This window comes from Phyllobates terribilis, unplaced genomic scaffold (assembly GCF_046119375.1).
Source record: "Phyllobates terribilis strain yellow unplaced genomic scaffold, ASM4611937v1 Scaffold_69__1_contigs__length_7402412, whole genome shotgun sequence".
In the NCBI taxonomy this organism is placed as follows: Eukaryota; Metazoa; Chordata; class Amphibia; order Anura; family Dendrobatidae; genus Phyllobates; species Phyllobates terribilis.
Genome location: NW_027362829.1, coordinates 4,386,619 through 4,407,047, shown reverse-complemented (window position 1 = coordinate 4,407,047; position 20,429 = coordinate 4,386,619). Strand labels below are relative to the sequence as shown.

Below are 20,429 nucleotides of genomic sequence, written 5' to 3'. Positions count from 1 at the left end.
TCTGATGAAACTAAAATTTAACTTTTTGTGCATAATGACTATAGGTACGTTTGGGGGAAAAAGGGAGAAGCTTGTAAGCCTAAAAACACCATCCTAACTGTGAAACACGGGGGTGGAAGCATCATGTTGTGGTGTTGTTTTGCTGCAGGAGGGACTGGTGCAATTCACAAAATAGATGGCCGTGAAGACCAGGGGTTTTCCGTGGGCGTAACACTACTCAGACAACACAGGGTGAGGGTTAAACAGTGTGGCAATACTTTATTGAACCACAAAACAGGACAATAAACACATAGAACAGTCCCAGCAAGTACCCAAGATGGTGCAAGTTACAGAGTCCTCACCCTTCCGCTGGCCCATCTAGGATAGAACAGTCGCGATTTTGGGGCTTCCAGGGCTGACTACCCCCACCAGTGGCACGCCGCTTTTTGCGGGCCCCCAAAGAGAGGAGGTAATGACAAGCTTAGGAAACTAGCCGAGGGCAGTGAGGTCTGGGGCCAGGTGACCTGTTTGTCCCAACCTGGATTCTTTAAGACGTCTCTGAGGGTTCAGCAATGGTCAATGGAGCCAATCTGTATTTCTCCAGCTGGGGCCGAAGTCCCCTAAGCTGACATGCTCACCGAATAGAGACAGAGACCCCCTTTTTATAGATCACAATTTTCCTTGCAGCCATCATTCACAAGTCAAGGGTCAGGGATGAAGGTGGAAAGAGCTCATGTTTGTGCATTTAATCAACTTGAATAGTTTGTCCTCTATTGCTCGGCAAATTAACAACTCCCTTTAGCTGGTATAATATGTAATCAGCATATTATCAAACAGTATTGCTCACCCTATCTTGCAAGATTTGCAGACAATAAGTTGTAGATCATCTTAACTCAAGTGTCAACAATCAGGATTATTCAAACAATAGTCTGTGTTAATCAACCACAGAAGATCACAGGTTAAAAAGTCAACATAAAAATAAAGGTATATTGCTCTTGCCATCAGAAAGTATGTCTGGCATAATTAAGAAGAAAAGCTGTGTTGTCTCAATGACATCATGAGAAAAAAAGATTATGTGGCAATACTGAAGCAACATCTCAACACATCAGCCAGGAAGTTAAAGTTTGGGCGGAGATGGGTCTTCCACATGAACAATGACCCAAAGCATACTGCCAAAATGTTAAAAAAGTGGCTTAAGGATAACAAAATCAATGTTTTGGAGTGGTCATCACAAAAGCCCTGATCTCAATCCTATTGAAAATGTATGGGCAAAGCTGAAAAGGCTGCGAGCAAGGTAACCTACAACCCTGGATCAGTTACACCAGTTTTGTCTGGAGGAATGGGCCCAAATTCCGACCAACTATTGTGAGAAGCTTGTGGAAGGATATCCCAAACGTTTGACCCAAGTCATTCAGTTTAAGGGCAATGGTACCAAATACTAATGAAATGTATGTAAACTTTTTACTTTGCAGTAAGTAATAAAAAAGCCTTAAACATTCTCTCTCTCATTATTCTGGCATTTGGCAAATATTGAAAATTATGGTAATCCTAATTAACCTGAAATGGGAAAGGTTTATTTTGATTTAATTTCAGATATTGAGAAAAACATGCAGATGTGTCTTTTTATACAGTGTATGTAAACTTCTGGTTTCAACTGTATATATATTGTAACGGGACCGGGAGGTGGAACCTCTGAGCTGCAATACAAAGGGGAAGTCCTTGTAAGGAAGCGGGTGACTCCCAGGGAAGGCAAGCAGGTAGTCACAGCAAGTGACGGGGACAGTCTCTGGGTAAGCAGGCAGGTGATCACGGCAAGTGACGGGGACAGTCTCTGGGTAGACCGGCAGGTGGTCACGGCAAGTGACGGGGACAGTCTCTGGGTAGACTGGCAGGTGGTCACGGCAAGTGACGGGGACAGTCTCTGGGTAGACAGGCAGGTGGTCACGGCAAGTGACGAGGAAAGTCTCCGGGTAGACAGGCAGGTGGTCACGGCAAGTGACGGGGATAGTCTCTGGGTAGACGGCATGTACCTTCAACCCAGCGGGCAGATCGACACGGCAGGTACTGGCAGGTGCTTCCGGGTAAGCTGGTGGATAGCCGCGGCAGGTGCTGGCGGGCGCTTCCGGATAAGCAGGTAGATAAACTCAGCGGGTGCTGGCAGGTGCTCCCAGGTAAGCAGGAAGATAGACTCAGCGGGTGCTGGCAGGTGCTTCCAGGTAGCAGACTGGTGTGACAGGCAGGAATCAGGCTGGACTAGTCAGGCTAGCGGAGGGACCAGAGGGCTGAAGCAGAGGTGAAGACACAGTGCGGCAACTGTTGCTCGGGCACCTCCATTTTGGAGGAGGTGCCTTAAATGTGGGAAGTCCTCTGGCCATTGGCCGGGGACTTTTTAGGAAGACGCGCGCAGTCCCTTTAAGAGGGGGGGAGTGCGCGCGCCCTAAGCACTCTGCTGGAGGAGGGACACAGCAGGGAACAGAGCGCAGGGAGAAGCCGCGCCAGGAGCCGGGGGGCGAGAGAGAGAAGCGCTGGAGGGACCCACGTGAGGAGCGTGGAGGTGAGAGGGACGGCGTCCCTGCCTAGCAGAGGGCAGGGACGCCGATGCTACAGTACCCCCCCCTTTATGCCCCCTCTTCTTTAGGCCAGAAAGAAATTTATCAAGGAGGAGCGGGGCATGGATGTTCTCCCGGGGCTCCCACGTTCTTTCCTCAGGACCAAACCCCTTCTAATCCACTAGAAAAAAGGTCTTTCCTCTTACCCTCTTGGTGGCCAGAATGCTCTCTACCTCAAATTCGTTTTCAGCAGAAACCGGAGCAGGAGGCGTACCTGTAGTCTTGGAAAAAGAGTTAAGTACCACGGGTTTGAGCAGAGATACATGGAAGGAGTTGGGGATCCGCAAGTTGGCCGGGAGTTTCAATTTATAGGCCACCGGGTTGATTTGCTTGATAATTTCCAGTGGGCCGATGAACTGGGGCCCTAACTTGTAGGAAGGAATCTTGAGCCGGACATATTTGGACGAGAGACAGACCTTATCTCCAGGACGGAATTGGGGCGGATCCAGACGTCTCTTGTCAGCCTGTCTCTTCATCCGCTCGGAGGATTGAAGAAGTGCGGATCTGGTACTCTCCCAAATGGTGGAGAATTCGCTAACAAGAGATTCCGCGGATGGGTTGTCCACCGAGGCGGAGATGGGAAACGGGATTCGGGGATGTTGGCCGTAGACTGTAAAAAACGGGGATTTGGAAGAGGATTCGCTCTCGTGATTATTGTAGGAGAATTCGGCCCACGGTAAAAAATCCACCCAATCGGAATGGTGGGCATTAACAAAGTGCCGGAGGTAACTGGTTAAGATTTGGTTGATCTGCTCTACTTGACCATTGGACTGTGGGTGATAAGCAGAAGAGAAGTCCAAGGTGACCCCCAGCAGTTTACACGTGGCTCTCCAGAAGCAAGAGGTGAACTGAACCCCTCGATCGGATATGATGTGGAGAGGAAGACCATGGAGACAGAAAATATGATGAATAAAGTCCTTAGCCAATTCCGATGCAGACGGAAGACCCGGCAGGGAAATTAAGTGAGCCATTTTAGAGAAGCGATCAGCGACCATCCAAATGACCGTACAACCAGCAGAGACAGGGAGATCCGTTATAAAGTCCATGGCTATATGCTGCCATGGGAAAGCAGGTACGGGAAGAGGCAGAAGGCGGCCGGCTGGCAGATGTCTAGGAACCTTGTTATGGGCGCAGGACGCACAGGCCGAGACAAAGTCTATTACCTCCTTGCGCAGGGTAGGCCACCAGTAATGCCGGGCAATAAGCTGGAGGGTCTTCTTTTGGCCAGCATGGCCAGCTAGCTTAGATGAATGTCCCCAGTGCAGAACCTTCTCACGATCAGGTACGGTCACGAACGTCTTACCGGGTGGAAGACGATTCAGATCCAAGGGAGCCACCTGCATTACCTTGGCGGGGTCGATGATGTGCTTAGGCTCCTCCTCTAGATCGGAGAACTGAAAGGATTGGGACAAGGCATCGGCTTTGATATTCTTGTCTGCCGGGCGGAAATGAAGAATGAAATCAAAGTGGGCGAAGAACAAGGACCACCTGGCGCGGGTTAAGTCTTTGGGCACTCTGGAGGTAAGCCAAGTTTTTGTGGTCCGTATAAATTATTACCGGGTGAAGAGCCCCCTCGAGCAGGTAACGCCACTCCTCCAGTGCCAATTTAACGGCTAACAATTCTCGGTCTCCTATAGAATAATTGCGCTCAGACGAAGATAAGAGCTTGGAGAAGAAGCCGCAGGTTACCATTCTCCCGGATGGCGACTTTTGGGTGAGCACCGCTCCGGCTCCGGAGGAGGAAGCATCTACTTCTAAGAAGAATTGTTTGTTGTAGTCCGGATGGTGCAGCACAGAAGCGGAGGAGAAAGCTTGTTTCAAAGAAAGGAAGGCCTCTTCAGCGTCGGGCGGCTATTCTTTGGGACTAGCGCCTTTACGGGTGAGCGCAGAGATAGGGGCAGTCCGGGAAGAGAAGTGCGGAATGAAGAGGCGGTAGTAATTGGCGAAGCCCAGGAACCACTGAATAGCCTTCAACCCCTCCGGTCGGGGCCACTTCAGGATGGCAGAAAGTTTCTCAGGATCCATTCGTAGGCCGGTCTGGGAGATGACGTAGCCCAGAAATGGAAGCGAGGTCTGCTCAAAGAGGCACTTCTCAAATTTTGCGTAGAGATGGTTCTGCCTGAGCCTGAGCAGGACCTGACGAATGTCCCTCCGGTGTGTGGGAAGATCCGGAGAGAAGATCAAGATGTCGTCCAGGCACACCACCACGCAGGAGTAGAGAAGGTCATGGAAGATGTCATTGACCAACTCTTGAAAGACGGCGGGAGCATTACAGAGGCCAAAGGGCATTACGAGGTATTCATAGTGGCCATCCTGGGTGTTGAATGCCGTCTTCCATTCATCCCCCTGGCGGATACAGACCAGGTTATATGCCCCACGGAGATCCAGCTTGGTGAAGATTCTGGCACCCCTCAGACGGTCAAATAATTCAGGAATGAGTGGAAGGGGGTATTTATTCTTCACCATGATCTGGTTAAGACCTCTATAGTCTATACAAGGACGAAGTGAGCCATCCTTCTTTTTAACGAAGAAGAAGCCTGCTCCTGCCGGGGAGGTAGATTTCCGGATAAATCCCCGGGCCAGATTTTCCTCGATATATTCAGACATGGCCCGGGTCTCGGCAGCGGACAAAGGGTAAATACGCCCACGGGGTGGAGTAGCGCCGGGTACCAGGTCGATTGGGCAACAGTATGGTCTATGGGGGGGTAATGTCTCTGCTTCTTTCATGTTGAAAACATCAGCATAAGACCAATAAGGAACCGGTAGACCGGGTAGATTGGCTGGAGTAGGAGAAGGACGAGCAGGACGAACAGGAACTAAACAAGTCTTATGACAGTCCTGCCCCCAGAGAAGGACTTCTCCGGTCTGCCAATTCAGCACGGGTGCATGTCTCTGGAGCCAAGGAAGGCCTAACAAGAGGGCGTGAGAGAGTCCAGGTAGAACATGGAAGAAGATCCTCTCAGAGTGCAGCATTCCCACCTGCAGAGTTATGGGTTCGGTGATGAGTTGGATGGTTAGCGGTAAGAGCCCTCCATCCACGGAGGCGACAGATAAGGGTTCAGCAAAAGGTTTAGTGGGAATGCGGTATTTCTCTACCAGGCACTGGGAAATAAGGTTTCCGACAGCTCCAGAATCGAGTTGAGCTAGTTCAAAGTAGCGGTTCTCCCCGCAGATGATAGAGACCGACAGCATCAGAGATGGAGAGGGTTTACTCTTGTCTAGGATGACCTCTCCGAGCGATCCTAGACACTGGCGTTTCCCGGCCTCTCTGGGCAGGAACGGATCTGGTGCTCCTTACTGCCACAGTAGAAACAGCTCCCCTTAGCAGGGCGTGACTCTTGACGGGTTTTGACCATCTTGGTCTGGTCGACCTGCATGGACTCTGGCGAGTGCGCCTGGGGAGTTACAGAGGAAGAGACGGGTCTCTGGAAAGTGGGAGCAAGGCGGGAAAACCTCCTCTCACGGATGACCTCTTTGGTACACTCTTGGGACCGGATGTCAATCCGGGTGGCAAGTGTTACTGAGTCATCCAGGGAGGTTGGAATGTCCCGACCGGCGAGTTCATCTTTAATCTGGCCGGATAGGCCTTCCCAGAAGACAGACACCAGGGCCTCGTTATCCCAGGTAAGCTCAGAAGCAAGGGTACGGAACCGTATGGCATATTGGCCCACGGTGAGACTCCCTTGGCGGAGGCGTAGCAGAGAGGAGGCGGATGAGGTCTTTCGTCCTGGTTCGTCGAAGACTTTCCAGAAAGCCGTGAGAAAGGCTGGCAGGTTGGACACCAGGGGGTCTCCTCTTTCCCATAGGGGATTTAGCCAAGCCAGTGCCTCCCCAGTGAGATGGGACATGATGAAGGCCACTTTGGCCCGGTCGGTGGTGAATTGGTGTGCCAAAAGTTCGAAGTGCAGGGTGCACTGGTTAATGAAGCCTCGTGCCAGACCGGGGTCTCCACCAAAACGAGGCGGGGCGGATAGGCGGGGACCGGGAAGGGATGCCATGGTATTGATGGGCAGCGACGCTGCCGGGGTAGGAGTCGTGTGACTGGAAGCAGGTCCCGATGAGGCAGTTAGTGTGTCCAGGCGGGAGTTAACATTACGCAGGTGGCTCAGGATGGACTCCTGTTGGGACCTCTGACGGGAAAGTTCATGGCATAGGTCCGAGAGCGAGGGAGCTTGGGTGCCACCGGGTTCCATGGCCCGAGCAACCTGTAACAGGACCGGGAGGTGGAACCTCTGAGCTGCAATACAAAGGGGAAGTCCTTGTAAGGAAGCGGGTGACTCCCAGGGAAGGCAAGCAGGTAGTCACAGCAAGTGACGGGGACAGTCTCTGGGTAAGCAGGCAGGTGGTCACGGCAAGTGACGGGGACAGTCTCTGGGTAGACCGGCAGGTGGTCACGGCAAGTGATGGGGACAGTCTCTGGGTAGACTGGCAGGTGGTCACAGCAAGTGACGGGGACAGTCTCTGGGTGGACAGGCAGGTGGTCACGGCAAGTGACGGGGACAGTCTCCGGGTAGACAGGCAGGTGGTCACGGCAAGTGACGGGGACAGTCTCTGGGTAGACGACAGGTACCTTCAACCCAGCGGGCAGATCGACACGGCAGGTACTGGCAGGTGCTTCGGGGTAAGCTGGTGGATAGCCGCGGCAGGTGCTGGCGGGCACTTCCGGATAAGCAGGTGGATAAACTCAGCGGGTGCTGGCAGGTGCTCCCAGGTAAGCAGGAAGATAGACTCAGCGGGTGCTGGCAGGTGCTTCCAGGTAGCAGACAAGTGTCAGGCAGGAATCAGGCTGGACTAGTCAGGCTAGCGGAGGGACCAGAGGGCTGAAGCAGAGGTGAAGACACAGTGCGACAACTGTTGCTCAGGCACATCCATTTTGGAGGAGGTGCCTTAAATGTGGGAAGTCCTCTGGCCATTGGCCGTGGACTTTTTAGGAAGACGCGCGCAGTCCCTTTAAGAGGGGGGGAGTGCGCGCCCTAAGCACTCTGCTGGAGGAGGGACGCGCGCCGGCCACAGCAGGGAACGGAGCGCAGGGAGAAGCCGCGCCAGGAGCCGGGGGGCGAGAGAGAGAAGCGCTGGAGGGACCCACGTGAGGAGCGCGGAGGTGAGAGGGACGGCGTCCCTGCCTAGCAGAGGGCAGGGACGCCGATGCTACATATATGTTATATTAAATTAACTCACAGCTGACGTTTTCTTTCTGATGGAGTCGTTCACTTTTCCCGTCTTTTCCATCTGGGCCGGGCCGAAATCACAACTTCTCCAGCAACATCTGCAGAGATTACAACAAAGAAACATTTGACTTCTCACACCTCCAGCACCGTCCCCATCTATTCCCAACCTGCACAAACTCCTCATCCCGCTGTCACCCCAATGCTGAACCACTGCTGTGTCCCTATTCCTGATCCTCTTATTGCTCACATAAGAATGCCCACCAATGTGCCTCTTACAAAGTAAAATGCCTCCTTTGTACCCTTAGATGGTAAAACTGTGCCCCCGAAAACAGTGCCCACATTTTTCCCATAGAAAATAATATAAAATATATATAATAAAACTTGACAGTCACAATAGCCGCAGTGCCCATATAACAATTATGCATCTTACAGTGCCTTGTGAAAGTATTTGGCCCCCTTGAACTTTTCTACCTTTTGCCACATTTCTGGCTTCAAACATAAAGATATAAAATTCTAATTTTTTGGGGAAGAATCAACAAGTGGGACACAATCGTGAAGTGGAACGAAATCTATTGGATATTTTAAACTTTTTTAACAAATTTAAAACTGAAAAGTGGGGCGTGCAATATTATTCGGCCCCCTTGAGTTAATACTTTGTAGCGCCACATTTTGCTGCGATTACAGCTGCAAGTCGCTTGGGGTATGTCTCTATCAGTTTTGCACATTGAGAGGCTGAAATTCTTGCCCATTCTTCCTTGCAAAACAGCTCAAGCTCAGTGAGGTTGGATGGAGGGCGTTTATGAACAGCAGTTTTCAGCTGGGGAAACAGCGGGGTAATTGGGTTAAATGCTCAAGTGTGGTGTTGGATGAGTTGGTCAGAGACATAATATTTGATATGCTAGTTCTTTAATAGCAACATATTAGGATGGATAGAATGTTGTGCAATTCATGATACATTTGGTATTTGTACGTCAAGGAGGGACGACAGTCTTATGCAAAATCAGATGGGTAAGGGATGAAAAGGGGGGTTCTGGTGGGGAGGGTTGGGGGTGTTTTTTTAAATCCTGTAAATGTGATGTTTTATTATATAAATAATATTTAGGGGGCGCTGGTGGACTCACAACCGTGACCTGCTGCTGATATGCGCAGTAAACCAAAAAAGACTGCAAGGGTTTAAGTAGTAAGTGTATAGAGTACCTGCGCTGGTCCTGGTCAGCTTTAGGGACTTATAAACAGGCTATGAGCAGGTGAGGTAAAACTTATATTATTTTATTCAATGGTTAAAAAGGCTCAAATAGTAGTTTGTCTAAAAGCACATGTAGAATAAAATTGTCAGACTAGAGATGGCTGACCAAGTTCGTTTTAAAACCACATAGTAGACAAATTCCTGATTGGAACGTGCTAGATGGGGTTAGTGGGTAGGAGGCTTGATGTTGGGTGAGGATCACCTGAAAGGAAAGGGAATGGCAGTTAGAGGATGCCCTAATCACTATTTGATTTTTACATAGGTTATAATATTAATGTGGAGTATTAGAGCTTGGTGTGAGAGGGCGGTTCTAGTGGTGGCTTCAGATCCGTAGGGATGCTGTAGGTCAGCTGTCTGTAGGGACAGAGGAGAAAGTAAGGAGGAGCATACTCAGGGTTGATATGTTAATAGCGGTATAACAGGGTTTTACCTGGATTTATAGAAGGAGTGAAGGCACAGGTGTAATTGGCTCCAAGGTCATTAGGTCACTGCTGGCTTTACACTGTATCTGGGTAAGGGTTAAAAGATTATAAATAGGAATTATACTAAATTCAGAATGGTAACTGGGTGGTGATGTGGTGAATTACCCTGAGTTGGTAAGTGGCGTTTCTCTCCTGGAAAGCGCAATCCTGTGAGGTCCTGGATTGGCAGATTGGCGGATAAAATTGAGAGTTGCTAATCACTTGTATGCAGGACGAGCATGAAATGATTGTGTTCTTTCTGCTCCAAGGTGGTCTGTCAGTAGATGGCTGACAGGGATGGGCAGCCAGTACTTTAGACTAACGTTGGTTTACTGATAGTAAAAGGTGGCACGCAATGTGGTTGAGGTCGTGCGTGACAGACGCCAGCTTATCGATCACGTACCTTGTGGTAGCGGTATTAGCTGGCAGTAGTCGGTGGTCGTTCCAGGCGCCTGTCACTTTACTGACCTGCGGGTGGGAGCGTATGACGCTCTGCAGTGTGGGTGTCTCGCCGCACACGGAGTCCCGGCCGGAGGCTCCAGTGGAGGCGGGCACCCAGATGTGGCAGTACCTTTTCGTCCGGGCTAGGACCTGCGTGACGTCAGGTCACGTGATGTCTCGCGATGAGGTTGGTACGGATAGCACTGAGGACCTGTGCATGGCGTCTTTGCTATATGAGCAGTTTGTTTTTTAATGCTTATTTTGTGACTTTGATTTTCCTTAGTAGTCGGTAATGTATCAGAAGACCGGACCTGTTTCAAAGGATCAGATGACAGATCTTTGCTGTGAGGGGATGATGGGATATCTGGAGTAATGGTATTCACTTCAATTGTATCCTGTGGGATCTCAAGATCATCTGATTTAAAAATTGAAGATGTCAGCTGTCCGTCTGATCTCCTGGTACAGTCATCTGCTATGATAAAAATCAATTATTATTTTTCAATAAAATATCCTTGAATTTTATATTTTTTAACATTTCTACTTAAACTCTCTGTAAAAATATGAATTATTCAGCAAGACAATGACAGTTCACAGTCTAATAGAAAACCTCATAGGATGAACCTGTTATGTTGGGGAAAATAATACCAATAAAAACTTCCACTCATCCCACAAAGAACAAGTCCCCACTCAGGCCCATCTTAGGAATATATATATTGGAGGGTGGAGTTAGGTAGTCGGAGTGTGCTGACACTTTAGATCAGTGAAGGAGCAGCACGTCTGCGGCTGTGTTGAGGGCCCCGAGTGTGGCCGAGGCAAGGAGAGGAGAGAGGAGTTAAGGGGGCAGAGGAGCATCTGAAGCTCACCCCAGGACACAAGCCGGACACCGGGTCCGCGCCTACAGGGTCCTCTACACCCAGTAGGGACAACCGGCATACCAGGAGGATTCCAGATCCCTGGTCAACCTGAAGCTACCATCATTTTACAGAACTAGGAACCACGAAGGCCCCAGCGTCCAGGGATAGTGGTAGCCGGAGAAAAGTTCTATTACCAAGCAGACAGGTGAGAGAGTGAAACAGCATAGAAGCTAGGCCTAGTTCCAGGCTGGCCAGAAGCTTTAGAGAAAGGAAGAAACGGACCAGGAGGCCTACTACCTGCTCACTGGGGAGAGTCCAGAAGTGCACCCTTCCTACTAGGTACCCTGGACCATACCTGCCGTTACACCAGTAAAGGTACTGAAGCGAATCCCCTGTGTGCGTGACCATCATTCCCCCTGACCCAACCGGGCCACCTCTCACTTGCATCCCTTCCATCAACTCTGCCCTGGGGGCCCGCTCCGCCTGTGGGGAGCAGAAACATTCCAGCTGCCATCCCATCACCCCCGGAGGTCTGCAGCAGTGCCGGTACTCATTACTGGGAACCACAGGTGGCGTCACAAGACAAAACTGTTAACAAACCCCCTTTTAAAGAGTGACCCCAGGGTACGGGCCGGGAGCCGACTGCCGTGACATCCCACAGAAGGTCAAGGCCCGGGTACCGAGCTTCCCCCATATCCCCCTGGGCAAGTCATGTGTCTCCTGGAGCACAATCTGGGCACTATGTGTTGGGTAACAAAATGGCAAATGCACAATTTTCACTCTGCAACATCCACTGAGTGCTAATTTCCGATAAAGTACCTGTAGAGTCCAAATATTCCCTACTTCTAAAGATTAATTAATTCACGGTTATAATTTCCAAAATGGGGTCACTTTATGGGGATTTCTACTGCTCTAGTTTTCTGTTATTATGTCATATTAGGGCTTCTGCAAATGGTGTGACCCATCTCCACTGGGACCTGCTCCTGCGACGTCTGCTTCTGTCACCAAGCGCCACCTTATTCATTCTGCAGGCAGCGCTGGTGATGGAGGAGACGTCAGAACCAGAAGCTCTGGGCGGCACAGGCCCTGTCCAGCCACTAAGATTAGGTAGCCTGGGACCTGTAGTACCATCCAGTCTGGCAGTATGGGTGTGTATGCTGTCCAGCTGAAGTAATCTGCTCCCTACTTCAGCCAACTGGAAAGCACCACACCCTACTAAAGCTGGAAGCATATTGCCGGAAGCTGCCAAATACAGCCTTGTTCTCCTCTGGTTCAGTCCTGTGTGCTCAGCTCACGGCTTGTGTATTTGTTTCCTGTTGTGACCTCGGCCCGTTTACTGACTACTCTTGTGTCTTCTGATTTTGCATTTTCTCTGCTCTCCTGGTTCTGATCCGGCTACCTGACTATTCCTCGTCCCATCTCACACCGCAGAACAGCAGGTAACACCATGGCCCAAGCCTAGGGGCCTCTGTGTAAGTCCAGATACGGAGAAAACAGAGTAGATAGCGCCAAGCCTGTTCATGGTGACCATCTTTTGAGCTGCCAGGTGACCATGAACAGTGCCCCCAATACATTGTGTCTGCACACTATTCCAGCAAGATCTGCATTCAAATAGCTAAATGGCGCTCCTTCCCTTCTTAACCTGCCATGTGCCCAGATAGTAGGATACAACCGTAAAATAATTTGTAAGGTGTATCTGTTTCTTATTATCCTTTGTGAAGAATTCCAAAGATATCACCATATAATGTGACACACGTCAGATATAAAAAATGGGCACTGATAGGAACACAAAACCGTCAGCGGGAAGTGGATTAATCAGAGTATTTTGGGAACTAACTGCTGTAGTCAAAAACTGTGAGTATAGATAATTACACATTTTCTGAAATGATCAAACTCAACAGTTTTCATCAGTAATAAATGAGTAACTAGTGGTGAAACCTCTCTGGGGTAATTGGAGTATGGGGCTCGGTGGCTCTTGGCAATCTAAACTATTGTAAGGGCCAATATTTTCTGTCAGATGAGTGTCAAGAAGAAATATTAGACATTCAAAGAGAACTTTTTATAATACTGCAGAGCTGAGGTGTCTTAAATTTAGCTTAGAGATATATCATCGCACAGGTGAAATGTTTTTATGTAGTTTATCGCAATACTATTTGAAGTTAGATGCTTTTAAAATAAATTGAAAAGTCAGGATAAAGGGAAACTCTGTTGTTATTGTACAGAAATTCACACTTGTCCCTCACTGCACATTTGATGTTGTCGATTATAAAAGCAAAGTTTGGTCAGAAAGACTGGACCTGGTCTTGTAGGGACCATATGAGGACATTCAGCAGCACAGAAAGGACTTTCAATGCCCAAAGTCATTTGAACAGTTTTGTTTTGGGTGGAGGAGAACGTTTTGATCTAGAGGCAAAATGGTGATCACACGATTGTGATACGGCCGGACTACACCACCGATAAAGCAGCCACAGCCGGTGACTGAGAAGAATCTGTGACTACTCTGCATTTAGTGGTTACTACTCACCTGGGTAGTCATATGTAGGAATCTCCTCTTTACACCGCTCATCACCCCTCACATATGTCTCTGTGGTATTAATATGGGACAGATCTTCACCCTGAAACAAATATTGTAAAAGTCACAAACAGATGGAGAAGTCCCATCTATGATCAACTCTAATCCTGCCATCTCCACCGTTCTCATTACACAAGTATAAACCATATAATACTGGTGGATAAAACAAGACTGAACACAAGACCTTCACAGCCGTCTACACATCATAGGGGAGATCTCATGACACCTTCTCTCCATCTACCTGATGATCCTGAGGAACACTGAGATCTTCTTGTTTACAGTCCTGTGGAAGAAGAGGACGGGGACATCTCTCTGGTGTTGTCCTCTTACTGGATAAAACTGGAGGAAACACATACAGGGACTGGATTCATTCTTTACATACAGATAATTATAGGCCGTGTGTATTTAGTCCTGTCTATTACCTGGTGATGTGAGGGGCTGGGGAACCTCCATCATGATGTCCTTGTACAGATCTTTGTGTCCTTCTAAATACTCCCACTCCTCCATGGAGAAATAGACTGTGACATCCTGACACCTTATAGGAACCTGACACATACAATGATACCGTCATCCCCCAATCCCTTCATAGCATTACTGTATAATGTCCCAGCATTCCCAGCAGTGTCACCTCTCCAGTCAGCAGCTCAATCATCTTGTAGGCGAGTTCTAGGATCTTGTGGTCATTGATGTCCTCATGTATGAGGGGGTGAGGTGGAGGCTCTGTGATTGGGCTCAGGGGTCTTCCCCATCCCTCAGACACAGGGGCCTGACAGCGCTTATTAGAGGTCTTCTTCACTACTGTGTAATCCTGGTTATGGAGAGACACATTCATAAATCTCACTCCAGACATTTCCAGAGTCCTCACCTCTCCAGTTCTGTCCATCTGTTATTCCCATAGATAAGAATGATGTAATGTGACGTCATCAGAATCTCTCACCTCTCCAGTAAGCCGGAAGAGGATCTCTAGGGTGAGGTGTAATATCCTCTCCGCCATCTTGTCTCTGTCCATATCCATCTTTGATTGGTAAATCAGGAAAATTCTCTTCTATAGAAGATCTTCACTGAGAGGATCCGATATTGTAGAGATCTGAATGAGAAGAAGATGAGCCGATGTAACATCATAAAAATCCTGTGTAATAATACAATTACTGGAGATAATAAGTGGAAAGATATGAGATTTATTATTTTACAGTATTTAGTTTTTTCTTTACATCTAGTAATAAAACCTATATATTTTCGGCCACAGACAACAAGCAGTTTCTTCCTTGGAGTCTGTAGTTGAATACCTTTCTCACAAGATGGTTATCTGATGGTTTTACAAGATGGTTGTTTGTTCTCAGCCCCGACCCTTTCACAACTCCTGTCTCCTAGTTTAATCTCAAGAGAAACACATAATGAGAACCTGGCTTACACCTCTGGGTTTTCACAAATGCGGCATTGATAAATGTCCACCATGTAAATATGCCGAACACAAGAAATAGATTTAATCACATTAAATAAAACATTTCATTACACAATGTATCACCTGCCGCAGAGAATTTGTAGTATATTGTATTCAGTGTCTGGGATGTAAGGTCAGATATGTCGGCTGCTCCTCCTGTAAATAAGGCAGAGAATTAATGAGCACATAGGAGACCCCACTAATCCCGCGGCCATTAACCCTTCCAACGTTTCCACACATTTCCTAAGGGTATGTGCACACGATGCAGAAATGCTCAGGATTTTTTCCTGAGCGTTTCTGCATCTCTCTGGCAGGAAAAAACGCATGCGGATTGTACATGCGGTTTCCTGCCAGGGACATGCGGAAATGAAGCTAGGAGGGATAGCTAATACTAGAGAAGAGAGAGAGAGGATTCAAAAAGACCTAAATAAACTGGAGCAGTGGGCAGCAACCAACAGAATGGTTTTTAACAGGGAAAAATGCAAAGTACTACATCTGGGCAATAAAAATGAAAAAAGCATATACAGAATGGGAGGAATAGAGCTAAGCAACAGTACATGTGAAAAAGACTTAGGTATACTAATAGATCATAGACTGAACATGAGTCAACAGTGTGATGCAGCAGCAAAAAAGGCAAATACAATTCTGGGATGTATTAACAGAAGCATACAGTCTAGATCACGTGAAGTCATTATCGGTCTTTACTCCTCTTTGGTCAGACCTCATCTGGAATACTGTGTACAGTTTTGGGCACCACATTTTAAAAAAGACATAGACAAACTGGAGCAAGTTCAGAGAAGAGCGACCAGAATGGTGACTGGTCTGCAAACCATGTCCTATGAGGAACGGTTGCAGGATTTGGGAATGTTTAGCTAGCAAAAAAGAAGACTGAGAGGAGACTTAATAGCTGTCTACAAATATGTCAAGGGCTGTCACATTGTAGAAGGATCATCTTTATTCTCATTTGCACAAGGAAAGACTAGAAGCAATGGGATGAAACTAAATGGGAGGAGACACAGATTAGATATTAGAAAAAACTTTTTGACAGTTAGGGTGATTAATGAGTGGAACAGGCTGCCACGAGAGGTGGTGAGTTCCCCTTCAATGGACGTCTTCAAACAGAGGCTGGACAGACATCTGTCTGAGATGATCTAGTGAATCCTGCTTTGAGCAGGGGGTTGGACCAGATGACCCAGGAGGTCCCTTCCAACTCTACCATTCTATGATTCACTTTCATTTCCGCATGCGGGTTGACAAGCGCTTCCCAAGCGATTTTAGCATCACTTGGAAAAGTGCTTGACAACTTGGTCACACTATATAAATCCATGCAACCGGCATGGATTTATATAGTGTGTGATGTCAAAAAATAAAAAATAAATCTATACGTTACCCTCTGATGGCCCCCGGTGTCCTGCTTCATCGGTCCCGGCTGCCGGCAGTGAAGACTGTAGGACCTTCCGACGTCAGCGTCACGTGACCCGTCACATGACTCTGACGTCAGCGAAGGTCCTTCATTCAACCGCGAAGTGCGCGGGAAGCCGGCAGGACGCAGCGCGGGCCGTCAGAAGGTGAGAATAATATGTATTTTTTATTTTATTCTTTTTTTTTTAATGGTACCTGGGTCTGGATGAGAGTCCTCTCATCCACACCCGGGTACCATCCGCACATTAGACCGCATGAAAAGCGCATCAACATATACAGTGATGCGGATTCCATGCGGTCTAATGCAAGTCAATGGCGGCAAAAGAGCAGCGTTTCCGCAAAATTAAGTGACATGCTGCGGATTTTTGACCGCAGCGTTTACGCTGCGGAAAAATCCGCATCATGGGCACAGTACATGCGGATTTCCATTGGGGAACATTGCTGCCCTTCTACCATGCGTTTTTCATGCTTTTCCGCGGCGTTTACGCAACTGCAAAAACGCCGCGGAAACGCACGAAAAACGCATCGTGTGAACTCAGCCTAAGAGAACACAATGGTGACTTCAAGAACTTTCAGTTTTGTGGCAGTGAAAGGGTAAATCGTTCAGGTGTCGGGGAGATGGCAGAGGAGCATTGCTGAACCGTGAAGCTTCCTGGCCACTGAGGCCAAATCCATCGTACCGGAGGGTATAAAGAGAAGGAGGGATCTGATCTTACATTACCAGACCGGTGAAGGGGCCATATTGTGATGACTGTAAGATGATTGTGTTTCTTCATTGTCTTTCTTTGTATCACATCTATTACATCTATTAATGCCGCCATTCATCCTGTGCACAGGAGCGGCTGCTCCGGAGACATTTATATCCTGCTCGGGTTTCATTCTTACCTTCGGTTCTGGGTAAGAAGTATCACTCCGAAACGCGTCACCTCCACCTTAATTCTCTCTGGATTCTTTCCTCCAATGTTCTGATGACGTCCCATCATTATTGTGACATAAGGTTATAAAATGAAGGAATAAAAGTTTTATGTTATTTGAGGTCCTGGATCGTCCTCTATGTGTGAACGGTTATCACTACTATCTACATTACTGTGCTGGAGCTAGGAGAGGAATAATGGCGTTGTGTGAGGACTTCTCTGGGCTTCTGTCCTTCATCCTGCAGTCGTCTGAATGGATCTAATGTGGACGGGAACCAGCTAAGCTGCATTCTGTCCACAGCTGTTACCTCACTGTTCACACCACAAAGAGACCCCAAAAGAGCCTCCGTGCTGAAGGGGTTAATGCCCCCTGCGCCCAGTAATGGGGTCTCCACATACCTCCACATGCAGAGCCGCCACCACATATATGGCTGCTCTGTGCGCACAGGAGCTGTGATGAGGTCACAGGAGGGGAGGAGTCAGGGGTCACATGATCAGGGGCCTCAGTGGATGCAGGACTCTGCTGTGCTGGTTGTCATGGTGCTGGATGAGCTGAAGTTTATGTGTGGGGTCAGGAGGGGTTTACAGTGTGGCTGTAGCAGAGCCGTGTGTGTACGAGGTGTACGGAGCGGAGCCGCGCATGTACGAGTTGTACGGAGCAGAGCCGCGTGTGTACGAGGTGTACGGAGCGGAGCCGCGTGTGTACGAGGGCATCATACATCCTGCATAAGGGGCATAATGGGGCCATTACACTGTGTGGGGGCATCATACATACTGCATAAGGGGCATAATGGGGGCATTACACTGTGGGGGGCATCATACATACTGCATAAGTGGCATAATAGGGGCATCATACATCCTGCATAAGGGGCATAATGGGGGCATTACACTGTGTGGGGGCATCATACATCCTGCATAAGGGGCATAATGGGGGCATTACACTGTGTGGGGGCATCATACATCCTGCATAAGGGGCATAATGGGGGCATTACACTGTGTGGGGGCATCATACATACTGCATAAGGGGCATAATGGGGGCATTACACTGTGGGGCAGTAGAGGGGTCCTGTACTATGAGAACAATACGTTTCCTCCCTTCCTGTCTCCATAGTTGGGTCGTATGTATCTATTACAGGAAACAGAACAAAAACCTTATGATTCTTATAAAGGGGCAACAGAAGACCCCAAAAGAGTCTTCGTGCTGAAGGGGTTAATGCCCCCTGCGCCCAGTAATGGGGGATCTCCACTTACCTCCACCTGCAGATCCGCCACCACATATATGGCTGCTCTGTGCGCACAGGAGCTGTGATGAGGTCACAGGAGGGGAGGAGTCAGGGGTCACATGATCAGGGGCCTCAGTGGATGCACAGTGTGAACTGTGCGGCTCCTGTACAGTGATATCTGGAGTGAAGACGCTACATGGAGACGTCTCCGCAGTCAGTGACATTTCCGGCATTATTTGCCCCTCACTACTGGCACAATTACCCCGCGCCACCTTTTCTACAGTTTTATGTGTGAATGTAATGTGGGATTTTCCTGCTTGGAGACAAATAGACGACACATGAGGTGATTATTACCAGTTACCGGACGTCTACTATATGGCGGCATATGATTGTGCTATCCACTTCATACCAGGAGCTATAAGGCAGAAATCTCGTATGTTTAACCCCTTCCAGGGAGGGCGGCTTTGAAAGACTATATTCAGAAGAGTCCGGCTGAGGGTTCGTTCACATCAGCGGATTATAAATCGCTCCAATGTTCATCTCGAATAGTTAGACGAGTGTCATGCGAGTGCGCAATGTTTTTCTCGCCTACATCCATATACAATGCGTTATTAACATCGTCTTTTACTGACTATAATCCTCTATGTAACGAAAAGCTGATTACAAAACTAAGAAAACAATCTTATATACAGTTATCGATAGAAAGATGTTAGAGATATGATAGATAATAGATAGATGTCCTGCAGATATATCATTTCACAATCCCCTATATGTTATAAATTTGCGCCCTTTAGAGCCTTTCATGTGGAACTAAAGGGAGTTGAGCCTTGTTTAACCTAATAAATAATTAAAAAACAACAACATGGGGTCCCTCTATTTTTTTGTAACCAGCAAAGGTAAAGCAGACAGCTGAGAGCTGATATTATCAAGTTGGGAAGGTCCTTGGTTATTGGGCCCTCCCCAGCCTAAAAATACCAGCTCATAGCTGCCCCAGAAGTGGTGCATCACATGAAATGCTCCAATTATGGCTTTTTGCCTTTGCTCTTCCCAATTGCCCAGATGCATTGACAATTGGTGTAAAGTATCTTGGGGTTAATGGCAGCTGTGGTTTGTCAAAAATCACAGCTGGCATCAAACTCTGGTGATAGTAATGGAGAGGTGTCTATCAGACAAACCCATTACTGACCCAGTAATCAAAAATAAAAACACCCACGAAAAAATACTTAATTTGAATAAACACTCCTCAACACTTTTCCTGGTTCACTATTTTATTAAACCCCCTCCCAAAAAAAGAAGCATGCAGGTCCAACGTAGTCCACCGAATCCGACGATGATGGGCATTCCCATCATATATGTAACACAGACCCGTCTGCACCACCACACCGCCAGCACAAGTTCGAAGATGCTACATAGCATAGTGCGACAATGGTGCCATCTAGATAAAACCTTATCGTTTTTCTCCTGGGCACGGCAAGTAATAGATAATTTGTGGGAGAGTGTGAATGTTTTTTGCCTATCCTTCTCTGAAATTTGACGACCCAATTCCTTCTCCCAACCCCAGTAAAGGGTAGAGGGTCATTGCTGGTGTCCATTTGTGTTGCTCTGTGTATGCAAGATAGTTTAGAACAAGGACCTACTTGAGTGATTATGGGTTCAAACGGAGTGAGTTCATCCTTTATACTAGTAACATGTGAGAATTTATAAATGACCTGAGCTGAAAAAAAGTCAGGCAGGATAGACTCCTAATTGGAAAGGAGCCACGAAGTTCTATAAAGGAAGGAAAAGAGCCTGATCCCATGAGAACATGTCTCAATCTAACCCCATCAGATCAGTCCCAGATTAGAAATGAGCCCGTACCTGAAGCAGAGGGAAAATCTGGGTTGCCAAACAAGGGCATTAATGGACCCAACCTACGTGGTATAGATGAAGAGATTAAGACTTGATCCCATGTTTTCAAAATGTGTTGAATGGGTATTGGTAATTGTTTAGTTTGTACATGTATTTAGTCAATCCAAGGTAGAGATGTGAGTATCAACGGATAGACGTCCCCTTCCAGTTTCACCCATTGCTTATGTTCCACAGACGTGAACCAGTCCACT

At 47.9% G+C, this 20,429-nt stretch overlaps 1 protein-coding gene and 1 long non-coding RNA gene across 2 annotated transcripts; both read right to left on the bottom strand.

Annotated features, from left to right (window-relative positions):
* Positions 1 to 9,651: 9,651 nt before the first annotated feature.
* On the bottom strand, positions 9,652 to 13,665 carry LOC141194339 (uncharacterized). The gene is made up of 3 exons (XR_012267094.1): positions 13,572 to 13,665; positions 13,283 to 13,373; positions 9,652 to 10,376 (listed from the first exon to the last, which is right to left on the bottom strand). It is a non-coding gene; the product is annotated as an uncharacterized lncRNA (long non-coding RNA).
* A 70-nt stretch (positions 13,666 to 13,735) lies between these two features.
* LOC141194327 (gastrula zinc finger protein XlCGF66.1-like) lies at positions 13,736 to 17,541 on the bottom strand. The gene is made up of 5 exons (XM_073662230.1): positions 17,079 to 17,541; positions 14,856 to 14,927; positions 14,268 to 14,417; positions 13,959 to 14,138; positions 13,736 to 13,876 (listed from the first exon to the last, which is right to left on the bottom strand). Exons 3-5 carry the CDS (start codon positions 14,343 to 14,345, stop codon positions 13,736 to 13,738), a joined length of 399 nt encoding a protein of 132 aa, XP_073518331.1. The 5' UTR covers positions 14,346 to 14,417; positions 14,856 to 14,927; positions 17,079 to 17,541.
* Between the last annotated feature and the right edge of the window lie 2,888 nt (positions 17,542 to 20,429).